The sequence below is a fragment of the Molothrus aeneus genome, chromosome 5 (genome assembly GCF_037042795.1).
Source record: "Molothrus aeneus isolate 106 chromosome 5, BPBGC_Maene_1.0, whole genome shotgun sequence".
Lineage (NCBI taxonomy): Eukaryota > Metazoa > Chordata > Aves > Passeriformes > Icteridae > Molothrus > Molothrus aeneus.
Window position 1 is genome coordinate 19,665,256 of NC_089650.1, and position 19,308 is coordinate 19,684,563.

General features: G+C 42.1%; 1 protein-coding gene across 1 annotated transcript; it reads right to left on the reverse strand.

Annotated features, from left to right (window-relative positions):
• Nucleotides 1-162: 162 nt before the first annotated feature.
• DDX17 (DEAD-box helicase 17) lies at nt 163-18,601 on the reverse strand. Its single transcript, XM_066550374.1, has 13 exons — nt 18,266-18,601; nt 14,083-14,233; nt 12,016-12,115; nt 11,744-11,877; nt 11,084-11,149; nt 10,640-10,781; nt 8,907-9,067; nt 8,646-8,818; nt 8,214-8,324; nt 7,697-7,758; nt 7,163-7,222; nt 2,675-2,914; nt 163-2,014 (listed from the first exon to the last, which is right to left on the reverse strand). Exons 1-13 carry the CDS (start codon nt 18,307-18,309, stop codon nt 1,491-1,493), a joined length of 1,968 nt encoding a protein of 655 aa, XP_066406471.1. The 5' UTR covers nt 18,310-18,601; the 3' UTR covers nt 163-1,490.
• Nucleotides 18,602-19,308: the final 707 nt, after the last annotated feature.

A 19,308-nucleotide genomic window follows, 5' to 3' on the forward strand; every position in this document is an offset into this window, starting at 1 on the left:
AAAGAGCGTGCCTCAAACCAGGAGATGGATCCATCCTTTTGTCATCTTATCAGACCAAGAGCAGCCAACTCCTGTTATCATCTACTGTCTCTGAACCGTCTGGTATTAGAAATAACAAGTCAACATGCTTTACTAAAGGGGGAAACCCCCCTCACACCCACCTTAGCCTGTAAAATAAACAAGTTTTATTTACGTATGTACTAAAATTTCACTCTTCTCTAACATTGTCTAAAATACTACCTACCTGCAAGAGCTCAGCCCAAAGGGACCAGTGGAGCAGGGAAATGCACTCAAAAGCCAGAGAAAGTGATAGTCAGTGCAAGGTACAAAAGAAACAAAGCTTCAGAATCAAGATGCACTAACCAGCTCACCGCTTACCTCATGAAAAGGAGACCCCAGGCAATCTCCTCCTACGTTCCTCCCCCCGCCCTCCCCCAGCCCACCCTATTCAAACCTCTGAAATTTAAGTGTGGAAAACTCTGTCACATTTTATCGAGCGTAGCGGCACTCAGAACATTCCCCATGGCAAAAGGGAGTTTGTTTGTGAAGGACAGACAAACAAAATAACACTGTTCATCGTTTCAGTTCTGCATAATTTCTAGGCTCTCAAGGAAGACTTCTTTCAATAAACCAAACAGAAATTTGAGAGCAGTAACCAATTTAATGATGATCAGGCTCCACGCATTTGCAATGCTGCAATTTAACAACTGTAAGGAAAGAACTTACTTAGCTGAACATTTCAGCAGTGGTACATACAGCAACTGTGGGTAGATGGTTTTCAGATAGTGAATGCAAGACAGGTTTGGTCTCTGACACTAAACCCAAGCTCCCTACTGCAGGCTGTTACAGTAGCAGAAAATGGAGCTTCCAGAGCTACAGAAATTGTCAATAATATACCCAAGGCTTTACTCTGAACACCACCCAGCTCAGACAAATGAGAAGAGTTTTCCTATGGAAAGTCACCTACAGTAAGACTACAAGCAGTACTAGTGAGCTATTAAAAAAAAAAAAGATTAGGAGAAGTGAGCATCTCTCTTGCATTTATATTTTAAATGAAGTGCTTTTTGGCTCCCCCAGAGTTTCCATCTCTCTTTATACTTCCTGAAATTAAGTTAATGTGTTACAGAATAGAAACTTCTTTCCCTCAAAAGCAAATTTTCCCACAAACCTTAGACACCAAGATGATCCAGCTGGAACCTATCTGCCTTATACCCTTTTGTTTTAGAAAAAATAAGATTTCCGAATTCCTCAACATGCAAGACAAAAATAATAAAATTTCCAGTCAACTATACATATATCTTAAAAAAAAAAAGAAAAAAAAAAGAGGACAGGGTCATTAATGTGGGCTGGGGGCCATTTTTGATAGGCTCAAGGGATTTGGATAGTGAATTCTAAGTCTAACTTGCATGAGAGACATCACAATGGGAAAGAAGAGAAAGAAAAGGTTCCTTTAAATGTAAGAGGTCTACACTGGTCACCAGCAGGTGGTTTCATTTGCGGGAGGGGGGCGGGGGCGGGGGAGGGGGCGGGTACTGGTAGGTGGCAGTCTGTCCCATATAGCCCATCACGTTAGTGGCAGGGGGCTGCGGAAACTGTTGTGACATGAGCGGCTGTGGCTGCTGGCCCGAGCGCCCCACCATCCCTGCATACTGCTGTTGGGTAGTGCTCTGTGAGGTTCTCCCAGCCGTGGCAGCTGTGGTGCTGGCACCATAGCCACTAGCACTGTACTCTGCAGTGCCATAGCCACTCGTGCCATAGGCAGCTGCTCCATAGCTCCCTTGAGCGTAACCATACTGGCTCTGTGCTGCCCCAAAAGCAGAATTTGGGCTCCCGTAGGCACTGCCATAGGTCTTGTTGGCTCCGTTGGCAAAACTTTCACCACGCTCACGGTCTCTGAAGCCACCTGAGTCTCTGCGGCCCTCTTTCACTCCCCGGAGCCTCCTGTCACACTCTTCCTGGTACATCAGGTTAGGGTTGTTTACCGAACTGCTCGTTCGGTAACGAGAACGACCTCCTGGCGATGGATACATTAAGATTTAGTGCCGTGAACAAGTCTTAAACAATGATCTCTGGTACACTTAGGCCACCCTTTCTCCCCCTTCTACATCTCCAATTTTGCTCCCAAGGAGCACCTTCTTCTGACTGACTGTAACTTTTCTGCACAGCTGTGTACAGGCCTCCTTATTTTGTTCAAGGTGTAAACATGAAGTACAACAAGGGTTCTTTATGCATGTGCTGGGAGACAAAGAAACAGAAGACATTCAGGACTAATTTGGAAGTATAAGAAAACTTCTTATTCCTTCAGGGAATGGGAAGAAAAAGTGTGTCAGCTCCTGAAATTCAGTGTATTCCTTTACTGATTTCAATTTTGGATGTGCACCTTGTTGCCTGTCTTTAACAGGAGCTGTGAGGAAGTAATTACTTCAAGCAAAATCAGCTCCCTGATGACCTTATGAGAGAAAAAAATTCTACAGCTAAAGTAAAACAGGGACTGCCTCTCTCTTGGGACAGAAGTACTATTCTACATCAAGTGTTGGGACCTAAAGTACAGAACAGCTTTATTACTAATGTGTTATCTCAGACCTATACTTAGTACTTCCCTACCCTCTTAACATTCCCTCCCTCAAAATGGGGAATGGATCCCCTGTGTAGCCCTTTTCCCTTGTGCCATTACCTCCACCACCACCTCCTCCTCCTCTGTGGTCCACAAGCTGCATCAGCTTTGGATTGATGGCTTGATTGGCTTCTTCCAAGACTTTGATAAGCTCCCTGGCTTGTTTCAGGTTTCCGGGTGTGAAGAAGGTGTAGGCAGTACCTTTGTTGGTACTACGCGCGGTACGGCCAATACGGTGCACATAATCTTCGGAGCTGTTCGGATAGTCGTAGTTTATCACAAATTTAACATCTTCCACATCTTGTGAAGTGCCCAGGAGCGAAGCACAGTGAAAGGGTGGGGTTGAGGAAAGGGGAGAAGAAGAGAGGACGTGCCAACGAAAGGTGGGGAGCACGAATGCAGGTGACAGTAATAAGAAAAAAAAATACAAAGTTAGTAATTGCACGGAATAAATACAAGACAGACTCATCCCAAAAGAGTACAAGACTGAAATTTAAGATCATCAGGAACAAAGGTCAGTGTCCTGAAAAAGAATGGCAATTTTAAAGCAGCTTTGCCCTGCACTCAAAGTCATCCTCCCCGGAATGCATTTCTCTGTCTTCTTGTGTCAAAGACACTGATGTTTGTGAATAAGTTAACTGAATTTCATATTTCTTTTTAACACAATCTGTAAAGTGAAAATGTCACCATCAGACAGAGCAAACTGGGGTGGAGGAAGGGCAGAACTGCCACTGTAAAGCTTTTACTCTGTTGGGAGAAGTCTAACAAAAAATAACAGTAATGAGATCACTTACCTTCCACTCGGCAACATGAAATAAAAGACAGTCTTAAAAATATTTACTTTTACAGTACTAATAAAATACAGTGAACTAACTCCCCTAAACTAAAGCTTTAGGCATTCAAATTACATTAGTTTTATTCAGCCAACTCATTAAAAATTATTCAGACCTAAAGTATCTTAACTCAGCTTTGTAGTTATCATTAGAACGCATTGCACTAACATTTCTATGCTGCTCTGTCCAGTTCTGGCAAGCTTGCACAATTTGGACAATCTGAGTTCCGCAAGCAATTCCCTACTTCCAGTTCAGATGGAAGCAGGAAATAAAATTATCAAAATGGCTTTGTATGCAAAACAGTTTTAAAATTTACGAGTTTCGAATTGTGTTTTAAGACAAGACTTTGTAAACTTATGCGACAGAAACCAAGTAAATGTTAGTGCAGTGCTTCAGTGAAAGCACCTTAAGTACCAAGAGCACCTATTTGCTGTATTATACAGTATTTTCAAATGCACCATTCTACAGTAAGAGCCCTAACAGCTCATAAAAAAAAAAATTTAAAATCTGCATTTTAACAAGAATATTTTGAAAATATCCAAGATAAAACACAGATTTTTGTGATTTCCTTTCCTCTTTTTGTTTTGTTTTAAAGAGAGAAACATTCTCTGTTTGTTACCAGACCGATGCACACTCCCTCCTCCTGTGGGAAACCGCTGCAGCCGATCCCGTCTCTTTGCCTTTTATTTTTGGCGGCCTCCTTTCGAAAACTCCGCCCTCTGACACGGGACCACTGGAGCGCGGGGAGCATGCATCAAGGGTCCGTGGCAGCGAGAAGTCCCCACACACGCTCGCTCTGTGAACTGGCTTAGACGCTTCTCTGTAGCCCCTTTTGGTTGGGAAGCGCCGGAGAACCTGGGTTCAGGTAAAAGTTTCAGGTCCTCCAACGCTTTTTGTCCCCTATTTGGGGCTCTTAGGGGCAATTGTCAAAAAAATGAAGATACAAAAATTACATCCAAAGGGTCAGACTGCATCTATTGCCCAGACTGCATCAATTTCAAAAGGGTTGTAGGAAAAATAAAAACATTGTGGGTTGTTGTGACAAGAGGGGGACTTTATGTCTGTTTCTTATTACAGCAAAGGGGGGGCTCCTCAGTCTTTGCTGACTCCAAAGTCCTGAATCACACCAAAAAAAGGGAGTGAGAAGGCAGGTTTCACAGGGGGCTGCGCGAGTCTCCAGCTAGGGTCCTTGATGCAACAGTTTTTTTAAAAAGGGAAAATGGAGAATAGAGAGGAGTACGTGTGACAGATTGCATCTTCACAGCCAGGGTGTTAGCTAGACTGACAAGCTCCAGGCTACATGGTCCTCAGCCAGTCCCGTTTTGCACATCCAGTAGCAAGTGACTTGAATTACCAGAGAGGATACAAGGATGTGCTTTCCCATCAGAAAGCACAAGGAATTGTAGCTGCCAATGCAGACAGAACTGACTTGACTGGGGAGGAGCAGAAAGAATGGGACAGCAGGAAGAGGAAGATGCAAGGGTGTTTTCCAGACTAGAAAGTGGTCCTGGTAGAGCACGCAGCTTGCTGAAGACCAGAGTGTGCACAAGACTCAGCTTCTCCAGTCTAGCGTGCTCCAAAGTGTTTGTGCACACTTGCAATCCTCCTGCACTTTTAGAAAATAATGTAGCAGGATCAGGAATGGAGACTGTAAATCATTTTTGACAGCTACCTGGGAAACATTCCCTTTGTCAGACCATCAGAACACGCTATGGCACAGACAGTCTCCAATTATTAAACGGGACAGATATAAACTAGCAAACATGCTAGTCTACAGAGCTGTTTAGACCATCATTGTAGATGTATCCCCACCCCTGCACTGAGAATTATCTGCAGCTGGTATCAAAGCTTCTGTTAAACAAAACAAAACAAATCCAATGTTTTTAGTTTAATAGACTGAACAAAAAAAAAAAAAAAAAAAAAAAAAAAAAAAAAAAAAAAAAAAAAAAAAGTAAAAAAAAAAAAAATAAAAATCAGTGCAGAGAGAGGACCTCACTCCAGGGAATTATCACAAAGAAGTCATTACGGGACTCAGAACTTACCTGCAAGAAGCTTTTTTGAAACCAATGTTCCATTAGGAAGAGGGAAAGCCCTGGTGACTCAGCCAAAAGGCGCGCGCCCCTGTTTTATGTTATTTAGGTAGAAGCCTTCACTTTCCAGGATCTTGGAGGAAGTCGTCCAGAAGTTTGCCAGTTAAGTGACTTACTTTAAGCAGCAAACTCAGGGCCCCAAAACAAGTAGAGATGTTGTTCAGTAACAAGAAACAGACTCTGATACCTTTCCCCCTTAGCTTGGGTGAAGTGGAGGATGGAAAGTGAGGAGACTGTTTTCTGAAGTGTTATCCAATTGAGTAGTTTTGGGGGAGAGTGTTGGTTTTTGTTGATTTTTTTTTTGAGGGGGTTGAGGCTGTTTTAAATGTCTAGGCAAGATGCACAAAGAAGCTACCAGCACATAGCAAGCCTGTTTAAAAAATGCTGCTAGACAAAGCAGCTCTCTTTCATATAAACTGGTTTCAGGCCTCAGTCCCTTCTCCCAACAGGCCCAAGCTCTAACTGCACAGGTCCAGACATGACCCTAGAGGGCAGAGACTGAAGTCCATATAATCACTTCCTGAGGAAGTGCTGGACATTTTTTGAGGGGGGAGGGGAAGGAGGGGTGAAGGTTGTGTGAACAGAGGCTGCCACGTCTGTTAATGCTGTTAATGGTCTGCCTGTATTAAAGTGACCGTATGATGCACAGCACAGCCACCCTTTCAGCATACAAAGAGAGCTCAGCTAACTGAGGCTTTTAACAAACTAGATTCTCTGAGTTAAATCTCCACCCATTTGCAGTCATTTTGTCTAGAATTTACTACAATGAGACATTGACTCTCAAGCAGTTTATCGTCTACCACACTCAGGGTGGGCAGAGTATTCAACATCTGTTATTAAACTCAGAGCACTTCAGCAGCCATCCTCCTCTTCTAGGGTGGGCAGATGCATAAGGACTGTGCTCAGCACATGGTGTTTCACAACACAAATATGCTTATTATAAAAGGGGGCACAACTGATGCATCCAGACAGATCATTTTCATGCCACCAGAACACAGCTGTGTGATTTTGATTCAATTACACATCTGGGTAACAAGATGTTTAAGGCCATATATCATCTCAGTGGTCCTGCCTAGAAGGAACACAGAGGAGGAGGGAAGGTTACATGTCAAGAGCAAAGATCTGGAGCAGTGCTTTCTCAGATGTGAATACATCTGCAGGGTAAACATGCATGTACACTGGGGTTGGTATGTTCAAATCTGTGGTGTGCCATACAGGGAGAATATTCGCTATTTGCTGTCGAAATGCTCTCCCACAGCTTCCTACTTGAACTTTATCTAACACGCTCTGAACTGAGAGCAATCCATCCCTAGCATCCAGCAACAAAAGCTGGATTTGGGGAAGAAGTGAGTGTGGTGGAAGGGTTGGGTTGCATAATTGGACGTCTCTTCTCCCTCTTGGCGATCGATTGGTCATGCCTAGGCCTTGCTGCAGACCAAAGCCTGTTCATTAGGAGCAGGAAGAGACTTTGAATATGAAAGAAAAAAAAAAGATTAATGTTAAAAAACGTATTTCACATGTGGGGGAAAATCACGCTTTGAATTTTTTTTTTTTTTAAGAAACGTTTTTCAGTCCAAAGAAGAAAAATATGCAGCAGTAGGCAAGAGTGGTCTATGTGTACAAACCTAGCCCACGAGATGCAACGTCGGTAGCAATGAGGATAGGAGCCTTTCCAGAACGAAACTCTGTAAAACAAAGCACGCTATGAAATAAGATTTTCCAAAATGATAAAAGTTACCTGAATTTGATTTACATTAAATGCTCATTTTCCAGAAGATAGATAAGGTGGGTCAATTCCAGAAACACCCACAAGTCAGGATATAATGCCTCACCGATTTTTCAAAATCCAGCTGTGTTAAGCAATTTTCCCACTTGTTTTATCAAAACAAACAAAAAAAGGAACAAGTACTGAAATTAAGAGCACAAAGGCAAGAGAAGTCCTTTTACAGGTGTCTATTTGGTCTAGAGATAAAAACCAAAACAAACCAAACCAATTAAAAAACCAAAAAACCCCAACCAAACAAAAAAAATCCAAAACAAAACAATGAACCAAAAAAAAAACCTCCACCAAAAAAAAAAAAATCCACACCAGAGAAAAACATGTCTAGGTAAATTAAGTACAGCAGCCCAAGTTATTCTCCTGTCAGTGATGGACTCACCATTAAGCACCCAATCTCTTTCTGGCTGACTCTTGTCTCCATGGATACACATAGCTGGCCAACTGCCAAACAGAGATGTACATTAGTATAGATAGAAAGTACATACATTAAAGGAAACAGGAAGCTTTACTGGCATTTTGTTTAAAAGGGAAAAACTGTAAGATTTGAGAAATATTTTGTTCTTTGGCCTCTAGCCACCCAGCATGTGTACTGTAAACCCACTACCTACATAAACAACCATTTAAACAAAATCACGTTTGCTATATTGACACAGTCTCCATCAGCATATCAGGATTCTGATACACTAAAAAAGCTGCACCACTTAGAAACACTCTCTCTTGTACTAATGCTTTGATGAAGTGGAATCTTTTGAGAAACAATGACTGAATTCAGCCCAGAAAATAATGGATAGGTTGCTCCCAACAAGAGCATGGTAAACATTTAAATCTTACTGCTTTTGATTACAATTTTTGTTTCCCACTAGGAAAAAAGTGGAGGAAGGGGAGAAGCTAATCACCCATCTCTGCGCATCCTTCGAGTGAGATCATCACATCGCCTCTTTGTCTCCACAAAGATGATAGTCTTGTTTTCCTTCTCTGCCATGATTTCTTCCATCAGCTGTATAAGTCTAAAACAGACATGAGAGCCAAGATGTTTAGCCACACATACCAGAATACAGGATCTCTCTCCCAAGAGACATTGAGGACATACACAACACACATCCATGTAAGTTAGTCAGTATCACACACAATTTCTGCTGGTTTACAGAGGTATGGTCAAAATATACACCAGAAAATAGTTAATTACAGGACTGACTTACTTTGTAACACTCAAAGGTTAAATAGTAGTACAAATAACTTCACTATTTAGAATTCCTAGAAGTCTTACAAAGCATTGCAGACTTTGAAGGACAACCAAAGAAAGCAAAATGGTGGGAACACCAGCTTACTTATGGTCTTTCTCGCTTTCCATGCATACATCCACTATCTGCAGGATATTGTGGTTGGCACTCAGCTCCAAGTTTCCCACGTTGATCTGAACATAGTCCTGCAGGAAGTCCTCAGCAAGCTGGCGCACTTCTTTAGGCCAGGTGGCACTCCACATCAGAGTCTGGCGGTCAGGCTAAGGAGAAGGGAAAACAGATCTGTTTACAGTACTAGATTTCAAACAGGAAAACAAAGGAGACTGTCCCTCTAAAAGAATCACGCACTCTTATCTGGTCAACAATTTTACGAATTTGTGGTTCAAATCCCATGTCCAACATTCTGTCAGCTTCATCCAGCACCAGATATGTACAGCGACGAAGGTTGGTCTTCCCAGCCTCAAGGAAGTCAATCAAGCGACCTGGTGTAGCAATGCAGATCTCCACACCTTCAGAAGAGAATAAGGAAAAAGAGTAAGGCTCTTCATTTGAATGTCAACTGGTATTTTTAGTCAGAATGAATCACCTTCCAAAGCAAAATTGTTTTAAAAAAAAAAAAGCACCACCCTCATTCGTACCCAAGACTGAGTCATTTCAGTAGAAGCCCTAGTTCTGTTTAATATGTTTTCCATTCTGAAATTACTGTTACAGTGCCATTAGAATAATAAATGCAGTACAGAAACTAAAAGGTTACTACCAGAGAACACCTGTGAAGAGCTGTTCAAAAATCACAAATGAAGTAAGCTTCTACTCAAGCCTGAACCACCTTCATCCAGATTTACACAGTCTAGAGACATGTCATTTTCAAACACGAAGTGCTCTTCTTGCTGTATGGGTCAAATTACCTTCACTTTTTTTTTTTAATATATAAAGCCAAAGCATGGACTTTAATACTGAGCAATTATGCACCAACAGTGAGAGACAACGGTCTTACCAACATTTGTGGGATAAGAAGAGAGTTCAAATATTCCTAACTAACACCAAGTTGGGTGATTTACACACTCCTTAAAAGAAAGGCCTGGTTTCCACCAATTCCCAAATTTTACAGGTGAGTATTCCAGTGTCACTGAAATGTCCACAGAAGGTTAAGTTTCAGGAAGAGGCATGAAAAGGATTTTCTTCTTACGCAGAATATCTATTTTACAGCACTCCAGAAAGGTGTGCAAAAACCCAGCACGCTGATCCTTCCAAGGATTCTTTATGAAACCTTGGACTCTGCCACTGAAGATGCTGGGCTTGAGCTGGAAAGCAACTCTTTTCTTGAACAGAGATATCCCACAGACTTCCACCATACATGCTTTTCTCCCACTACTGCAGTTTGCAATAAGGACCCTGTGAACTGCAGTGGTAAGCCAAATTTTCTGATTTCTTGAATAGATCTGTTTGTGTATCTGCCTTGATAACAATTCTTCCATTTTTTCACATAACACCATTACATTTTATATCTGGTGAAGATGAAAGCCATCAGCAGATTGCTGAATTTGAAATTATGGATCACTAAAGCACTACCACATTAGAGTGGTTGCTTACAGCGTACATAGTGCTTAGTGCTTAAGAACAATTTAAAAAAAACAAACAACAAAAACTACAAACAAAACCTGTGACCAAAGCAAAACCACTCACTGTTCCTGCTGTCCAAAGAAGCATCTATATATTCAGAAACAAAGTTTGATTATTTGAATGAATATAGGCAGAAAACTTGAAATCTGCTTTAAGAAAAAATCTTTCCTTAAACACGCTGGTATTGCATTTCCTTAAAATAACCTGTTTTCTTTCTGTGAAGTTTTCTCTTTCTACACCCTGATGATCTTCAAAAGTAGAATGTTCAAAGAGCAAACAAAAAGAAAATCTAATATCCAAGTCACTATACAGCAAATAGAACTACCTCATGAACTATCACTGTAACTGGAAAATGAGGCACTCATTCACTCTCACCCCCTTCCAGACAGGTTTTGAGAAGTTTTATTTTTACAGAGACTTTACAATACCGCTCCTCCTGCAAGCACCCGTTTTAAAATTACCTCTTTCTAAATCTCTGATCTGGGGGCCTTTGGGTGCTCCTCCATATATGCAGGTACTCTTCAGCCTTGAACATTTGCCATAATCATCAGCCACCTGCTGCACTTGCTGGGCCAACTCTCTAGTAGGTGCCAGAACCAGACACTGCAAAAGGAAATGATTCAGGAAGAGTCAAGCTGCATCCACATCCCTAACATAAAACCATAAGCAAAGTTGGACCATCTGCTCTTTATTAGTTAAAACATTTAAACATCTTTAGACAACGTCAGCATTTGCACAGAATTTCAACTGAGTGGGATGCTCACATTGTGATAGTAAAAATTCCTATTCTGATAGGAACAGGATAGGAAAAACTACTATTCTAATACATCAATTAAATAAAGCACCATCTCATTAACAATGTCATGCCACACATGCAAAAAGGAAGAGAATCAACAAGCACTTACAATTGGGCCATCCCCCCTCTCCAAATATGGCTGGTGGTTGATGTGAACAATTGCAGGCAACAAGTACTAAAACAGAAGAAAACAGTATTTTTTTTGTGATTCTGCAAAACCAAATACCTGCATTTATCAAGCAGAACAGAAGATTTTCAGAGCTGCATCCACTTCGGCATGAGCACAAAAATTGGCTGCTCAGCACCTCTGAAAGGAAGGCTCACTTAAATTTGGAGTGTAAGTTAGCAGAATTGAGTATAAGAATGATTATCTTAGCCAATGTTTTCCATAAAGGATAAAAATACTTTTTAACTCTGCAGTTAAAACTAATGTCTGTGCTTAAATTCAACCATTTTTTATTTTAACCTGTGTAGTTTATAAAACAAGTGTGCTAAAGAGAACATCCTGGTTTTTAAATCATAATGTAAGCATAGACCAAAGAGAACTGACTTAGCATCCAAATAGGAAGATGCACAAAACACACACCTGTGAATACAACAAGCTTGTAGCTGAGCTGAAACTCAAGTGTCCCCCATAATGCAATACAAGAAGCTTTAAAAATGTAATCATCCCACTGCTAGTACTGGGAAGGCAAAAGCTAACTCATAGGTAATTTCTACCAGGTAACCAGGAAAGCTAGCTGAAGAAATAAAAGGGAAAGGTACGCACTGCTAGTGTCTTCCCAGAGCCGGTCTGTGCAATGCCCACCATGTCACGGCCACTGAGGGCTAGTGGAAAGCCTTGGCACTGAATCGGAGTGGGCTCTGTGAAGTTCTGGTCCATCAAGGCATCCATCACATACTCTTCAGAATTCAAGAAAAGAATAAATTTTTTTAAAGGATAACTGAGGTTTTGGAGAACCTTTTAGAGAACAGAATCAGTAACTGTTTAGGTATTTTCTGAGCAATCTTCATGATGTTAAAGATGGCAAAACTACTTACGCGGAAAGCTACACTGGTGGAAGGCAAACACCGGCTTGGGGCAGCCCTCCATCCCCCGAATTGTTATCTCCTTCTTCCTTCGCAACTCTTCAACTTCATACTATTTATGAAAAAAAGAAAAAAAAAAAAGTCAGATATCAGCAGGGACTTAAAGTGCATGTTTCTAACTACTATCTATCTTCTCACCTCTGGACAACAGCTTTGTTAGAGAACTAAATTCAAACAGAGTTCTAGAAAACACTGCTTTCCTAAAGACTTAAAGTCTGAGTTATTGTACAGATTCTCTGATATTCAGAGGTATGAGCTCTCTACATAGCCTAGAAGGACAAATGTCAATCTCTTCTTACAACCAATCCTTCTAAATGAAAGGTATGTTAAAGGAATATTTTCAGAAATTGCACTTTTTCCGGAAGCTAGAAATGACCAACAGCTTGAGAAATGATTAGAAACAGAGGATAAGAAATATGCTTTACGTGACAGTGCTAAGAATTAAGCAAACTAAATAGGTCCTAATATACCATGAACAGAAGGCCAGGCAGTCCTTCTCCTTCAATTAACACATTCCAGAGGCAGATAAATACAGAGTTCTTGCTGGATAACTTGCAACTCAAATGTTGCTTGGAATGTTTCAGATAATGAAAGAAGCTCTGACGACATCAAAATGATACCCTAGGACCTCACCACTCTTATAAGGAACTTCTTGTAATATTTCTGAAATATGTAGACAAGCACAATTTCAGGATTAGAAAAAGTGTTTTATTTTTGTCTAGGTTATCTTGCAAATCCAACTGCCCTTTGCAACATTCTTCTGACAATTCATGACCTTATTGTGATGCTTATTAGAAATCAATAGAGACATATGAATACCAAATATGCACTTTATCCAAAGCAATAGATTCAGTATTTCTGAGAATCCCTTGAGCTTGAATTAAAAGGGAAAAAAAGAAAATAACTTCCGGGGAAAACGTGAAAATCCTTTTAGCTGGCTAAGCCAAAGGCAGCTACAGCAGCTGATGCAAACCATGGTTCAGTAGCTCAAGTTGTGGTATCTTCAGGAAGTTAATACCCCTTTCAATTTCTTTATGCCATATCCATATTTCACACAAGAATTTGTAAGTCTATGCAATCAGATAATGACATTTTGTTTGTTTGCTGCCGCATGTTAAGAACAAAATCTTTAATTTCTAATTATAAAAATACATTGCACTAGAGAGTAGAAGACTAGACTCAAGTTCAGTAGGAAAGGAAGATTTCTTATCTACAGAGTGAACACAGAGTACTGCACCTGGCTTTGAGCCCCCTGTGTGAGAAGGACATGGTTTTAACAAGGCATGTCCAATTATGGGGGAAAGCTGGAGGCTACACTACAGGCCATATGAAGACATACTGGGAGGAGCACTGGATTTGTTTAGCTTGGGAAAGATTGGGCTAACAGTGACCTTTAACTGCTACTTTAACTACTTGATGGGTCACTAGAGGAAAGATGTTCAAAATCTCAGAGGAGAAACATTAAGCCCTGAGACAGCCACCCAGAGAGGATATAAATTCTCCTCATCTCTGGGGATATTCAAACTCAAAAGGACAAGGCACTAAGCAACCTGCTCTAGTTCTACCATTAGTGCTGCTCTAAGCAGAGGATTAGACTAGAGATGCCCCCAAGGCCTCTTTCAGCTCAAATTACTCTTATGACAAAATATTACTTTCAAACCTTTTTCATGTATTTTTGTCACTTTTAGTTCATTATCTTACATTTTTCCAGGGCTTCTCCAGGACTGTAATTCTCTAAGTTTTATCTCCACTGACAAATCACTAGACCAGACAAGCATTATAAAAAAGACACATTACAAATGACAAAACATAAACTATCTCATATAAAAGGAACCAAGAAGAGAAGCATATCTTTTGCTAATGTTAAATAGTAAAGGCAACTAGAACCAGTATCCAGCAGAGTACACATGCCAAATAAGCTTAATGAAGAGTCAGCTCTACTTTACATGCTGTCCCAGACTTCCTAGGACAAGTTTTTCAGCTTGTGACATTTTCTGCTGTAGACAACATAGCACTTACTGGAGTAAGCCTGGCCACTTCCGGATGTTCCACATAAAAATTCTTCTCAAACTTGGGCAGTTCATTTAAATCCCATTTTTTCTTACGCAAACGTTCCCCTGGATTACCAAATTTCTTTGGAGGGAGAGGACCTCCACGACTTGCTCCAAACCTGTGAATGTGAATGTTAGTTACTTAAAAAAAATACTACCAGTACTTAAAAACTATTCTAGAATTATTCTGGAATTTTCGTAACCATTTGTGTTTTCCCCAAGCTGACATATGAGCACAATATTCTAGCAAGTCACCTCCCTTCAATCAGTATGATGGTGTAAAACTTCTTGAAATAACATAAACCTGCTTTGGGTTGGTTCTGAACATAAACCCATGTTATTGTAAATCCCCCCTTTAAAGCTCCTGCCTCTAGGACACGGCTGCTGTACACCCATAGCATTTGTCTTGAAACTGACAGCGCACTTCCAACACGGTTACATAAAAGGGATGAGAAAAATCTCTCCTTGCAAATTCCTTCTCTGTCTCTCAAGGTTAGTTTTACACTAGACAGCTATTTCACTATCTCCCCCTCCATATCTTCTTTCCCTTCCTATCAAGAAGCATGCCTCAAATGAAAAACAGCAGACTGAAGAATAGAAAGTAAACAAGCCTAGCCAAGCCTGCAAGTCCATCTGTAATTCTGTAATCAACATTAAAAAAAAACCCCTTATTTTTAAAACACAGCCTAACAGGAAAAAAACTGCAAAAACAACCTGAGAAAAATCATATCCTCTCTGAAATGCATTGTGATGAAGACTGAAGAGAGTAAGAAGCTCATGTTCACAAAAAAATTCTGTTCTAGCAGAACAATTCAAAAGTAATTGCTCTTTCTCTCTAAGTTTTCTTTATCCAGTTAATTCTATATACATTTCAGAAGGTAAGAACTAACTGTAATGACTGGCTAATGAAATAGTCAAAACATGAGCTTCTGGCAGTAAGCTGTAAGAGTAACTAAAAACCATATGTTTATTTACTGTAAATACCATGAATTGCACTATAAAATAACACACCCCAAAAAAAAGTTACAGCACTTTCATCAATATCCTACAAACTCAGCAGAAAGAACTTTTCAAAATGCTATCAAGTCCATTTTTGTCCTAAAGGTACAGCTTTATGCAAAAACATGAATTCATGAGACATGAGACATTTCAAACAACTTTTAGACAGCAAAACCATAGTGTCTGCACCCTACCCAGGTAGTCCACTAGTAAACAAAAAACTGGTAATGAAATAAACTGAAAGCAACAAAAATCTCTAAGCAACATTGTTACAGAGTAACCTGTGGAGGAAATAAGGTGTAGAAAAGTTTCCAAAAAATAAACAACAGCTGAAAAAAAATTCTGAATTATCTTAAGTACAACACTACCTGCTCAAACATTAAGTACATTTGTTCTTTAAATCACTTCCCAATGGAAACTATAAATTATAGTGACTAAGAGACCAAAGAAACAGACCTCAAATCAACATTTTAACAGGAAGAAGATATAATTTAATTTAAAACCTGCTAAGTTAGTTTTAAAATGTTTGCTGTGTTGCAACTGTGCATTAGGCTTCTTCCTTTTCCTATAAATATCCCTTATTTTCTCATCTGTGTGTCTATCAGATCCTCTAGAGAGCTTGCAGAGTCATCAAGTTTTCTCTTATGAAAAAGACTGTGAAACACAACTTCAAAAATGCACTTAAGCATTATGCTTCCTTTCAGGACAAAGGAAAAAAAAAGACACAGACTTTCACTTACAGGGACATTCACCTTTAGTGATGATGCTTGTAACCTATCATGCTAAACTGAGGTCAAAATGTCTAAAATGACAGTACCCAAGCAGTTCCTACAAAACCCATAACCTCACTCAAGTCCACCAGAGGTTCAAAGGGTTGATGAGTTCCCTTAGAAAAGGAAACATAGGAAGGACGGGGCTGCCTGAAAGGCTGGACACTGCAACAGCTGGGCACTATGAATACCTGCTCCAAGCTATCCAGAGGGAGAAAATGACATATACTACACAGAAGGCACATAGTTTCAGTTCTCCGCTCTTACACACGATCTGCCTGGATACTGACCTGAGAGGAAGGAGCCCTACAGCAGCCCTTGAATGCTGCTGCTTCTGTGGGGGTTCAGCTGCTAAACTGGCAGTAACTGACACTTCACATTCTGACTCCAAGGAAAATGAGATTCCAACTCCAATTAAACTGACTTCAATCTATTATTTCCCTGGTTTGCCAAGAGCCTTCTTTTCAAAGGTAAATTCAGGCTGGCTCAAAATATTCTTCCCTAATATTACTGGTACCATCACTTCTGGGACAGAACTGAGTAAATCTGATACATTCCAGAGCAAAACATAACAATTTTCCATCCTAAGAAGTCACCTACAGCTCGTTCCTGAAAGAGAAAACTAGAACCCTTTTATGTAATTAGACTACAAAAGAAGTGGTGATAAAGTTTCAAAAGGTGCTGAACCAGCAGCACACTGGGTGGCCCAATATTTTACACAGGTTATTTATGAAGTAAGATAGTTGTTAGTGGTTACAAATATTTTCACACCTTAAAAGGATGTATGTAGCAAATTGAATGCACTAAAGCTTCCAGGGTAATATGCAAAAAAAAAAAAAAAAAAAAAATCATGCAAATGTCCACAAACTTCACAAAGAAGCATGTGGGCACTCTTTTTACTCATCAAAACCCTGATCTAAAAGAGAAGCATCCACTATAATTAAAGACTTTACAGAAAATGAAATAACACTAATTTTAAGGCACGTCAAGTGTTGTGGCAACGCTTTGGCCGGTGCTCTTTTAACTGTATATAAATCTGCATACTCAAACTCACTCACTAAACTCCAAAACCAGCTGTGGTCTGATTTATCTCAGACTTGCCAAAGCGCTTACTCCAATGTCCTTGTGTTAAACTGAGCTGGAAATCTCTTAGCAGAAAAACACCAGAACCCTCCTCTCTGTGAAAAAAAATGAAAGTATCTTTTAATTTCAGAATGTTAAATGTGGGTGTAAGATAAAGCAATGACACAACTATCTCCCTCCACAGACAAGAAACTGAATGTCAAAGTGCATGGCAATGTATAGCAAAATATTCCTTAATCTCCAAGTGGCAAGGGAAAACAAGAGGAAAATGAAGTGGGGGAGAAAAAAAAGGAAAAAAAATGGAGAGAAGACTCTTTAATTGAGATCTAGCCTACCATATAGCAGAAATCACACTATGTTTTTTGCTAATCCTTGAGAGCTACTCATGATCTGAAAATGCCACTCTCAGAAATAAGTTTTAACTTTCTCTTTAAAAAGGCCTGGCACAAAAGCATTATTACTTTCAACACTTAAAAACCTCGAGACTCAATCTAGTCACGCAGTATAACGCCACTGTATTTACTGCTGTCATTGTCGAAAGAAAAAAATCACATCAAATCAAACCTGCAAAAGCCTTTTGCAAGCCAAACCTCCTTTAAATAACAGATTCAAGAGTATCAAGCACTAGGCCTTTACAGAAGCAGACAAACAATTTCTGTAGCACTACGCAAGCTTGGCAAGTGTGGTCCAGCACCACGGTTCACTGATCACCCTCCCGAGTGCCCAAGTCCCCCGCAAGGCAGCGTTTCCAATCCCATTTCCTATCACGGCAAGCCTGGGAGCGCAGCTGAGAGAGATCTTCCCCCCACTGCCATCTTTCCAGTAAGTCCATAAGGAGCAATGACAACCAGAAGGGCAGACAGAAGGACAACGAGCCCTGCCAGGGCCACCGAGACCTCCGTGGCTGGCAGGGGGGAGGGTGCCACGGATCTCGCGGGGTAAATAAAGAGGCTGGTAGAAAAAAATTAAGGGGGCAGGGTGGATGCAGGCCTTAAAATTTCACGCAAGGCTCAGAATTAGTTACACATGAACGGTGCAAAAGCTAAATAAAAAAAAAATTAAAAACCCCACAAAACACCCAAAACCCGCCACCCCGCCTTGGGAACCGATAAGCCTCCAACTACCCCCGCCCCCACACGAGAATCTATGGGGGGAAATCTCCACAGATGGGATTATGGCTCCCCCAATACCGCCACTCCAACACACGCCCCCCAACCCCGCGGCCTTCCCCCGCCCCACAACGCAAGCGTTCGGCTTCCCCACCGCCCCCCCGCCGCGCCGACCCCCCCTCCCCCTTACCCGCCGCGGTCTCGGTCGCGGCCCCGGTCCCCGAAGCCTCTCATCGCCCCCGGAGGGGTGGGTGAGAGGCAGCGGAACGCCGGCCGTGGGGACGGCGAGGGGCTGGGGGTACGGGGAGAGGGTCCAGCCAGGGGCGGCTGCGCCTCGGAGGCCTCGCTTTGCGCCACCTCGCCTCTTTGCTGGGACACAAAAGGAGAAGAGGTGGTCAGTGGGTCCGAGACCCGCTGGGCATCAGCGGCCGGAACGGCGGGACTCTCGGTCGGCTCCAGGGCCCGGGCAGTGTGGAGACACCAGCGTCTTCTTCCTCCGCGCTCCCGGCACAAAATGGCCGCCGCCGCCCCGGCCCGCTCCGCTTACGTTACGGGCAGCCTGGCGCTGCGCAAACTGCGGCCCTCCGAAACACCTACGCCTATTCACGGAGCTCAACTACGCACTAAGCGCGCTCGGCGAAACACCGCCCCGTGCAGTAGCAGGTGGGCTACGAAAAGTGCGTAACGTTCTTTACTCAGAGCCGGGGCCCTGTGTGAGGAAGGCGAAGGGGAGGAGTAACGCTATTCCCCAAAGTCAGCTGCACAAGGAGCGCTCTCGTAACCCCTTCTGCAGGGCAGGGAATACCTGGGCCGAGGCGCACGTTACGTAAGCGCACGGCGTACGCAAGGTGCGTAACTCAGGCTGGCGTAGAGCCCGGTGTGCACGGCGTAACATTCTTATGCGGACCATGCAGACCGGGCGGGAGGGTTACGCTGGATTCGCAGACGGTTTGAAGAATACGGCCCGTCTCCTACTCGCCCATGGGCTCCGCCGAGGTGGCGGCGCGGCTGAGGGCACGGTGATGGGACAATGGCGGAACAATAACGGGACGCTGGGCCACGGGGCAGGAGCGGCCCTTTGGACCTTTGTGGCGGCTCCGGCGGGCCGAGGTTATTCCCTGTCAGATTAGGGGGGGCAGGAGCAGAGTGACAGCGGCCATGATGTTTGCTGTCGCCTGAGCGCCAGCAGGCCGGGAGAGAATTCCCCACGAGCCAGCGACTCCTCGCTGAAAG

Bases quoted from the DNA above. Each gene is read 5' to 3' on its own strand.
- DDX17 (XM_066550374.1), bottom strand. From the start codon at position 18,309: ATGAGAGGCTTCGGGGACCGGGGCCGCGACCGAGACCGCGGCGG. The intron at 11,150-11,743 runs GTGCGTACCTTT...CTTCTGTTTTAG, and splicing joins GCTCTGGGAAGACACTAGCA to TACTTGTTGCCTGCAATTGT. The intron at 8,819-8,906 runs GTGCGTGATTCT...CCTTCTCCTTAG, and splicing joins AAATTGTTGACCAGATAAGA to CCTGACCGCCAGACTCTGAT.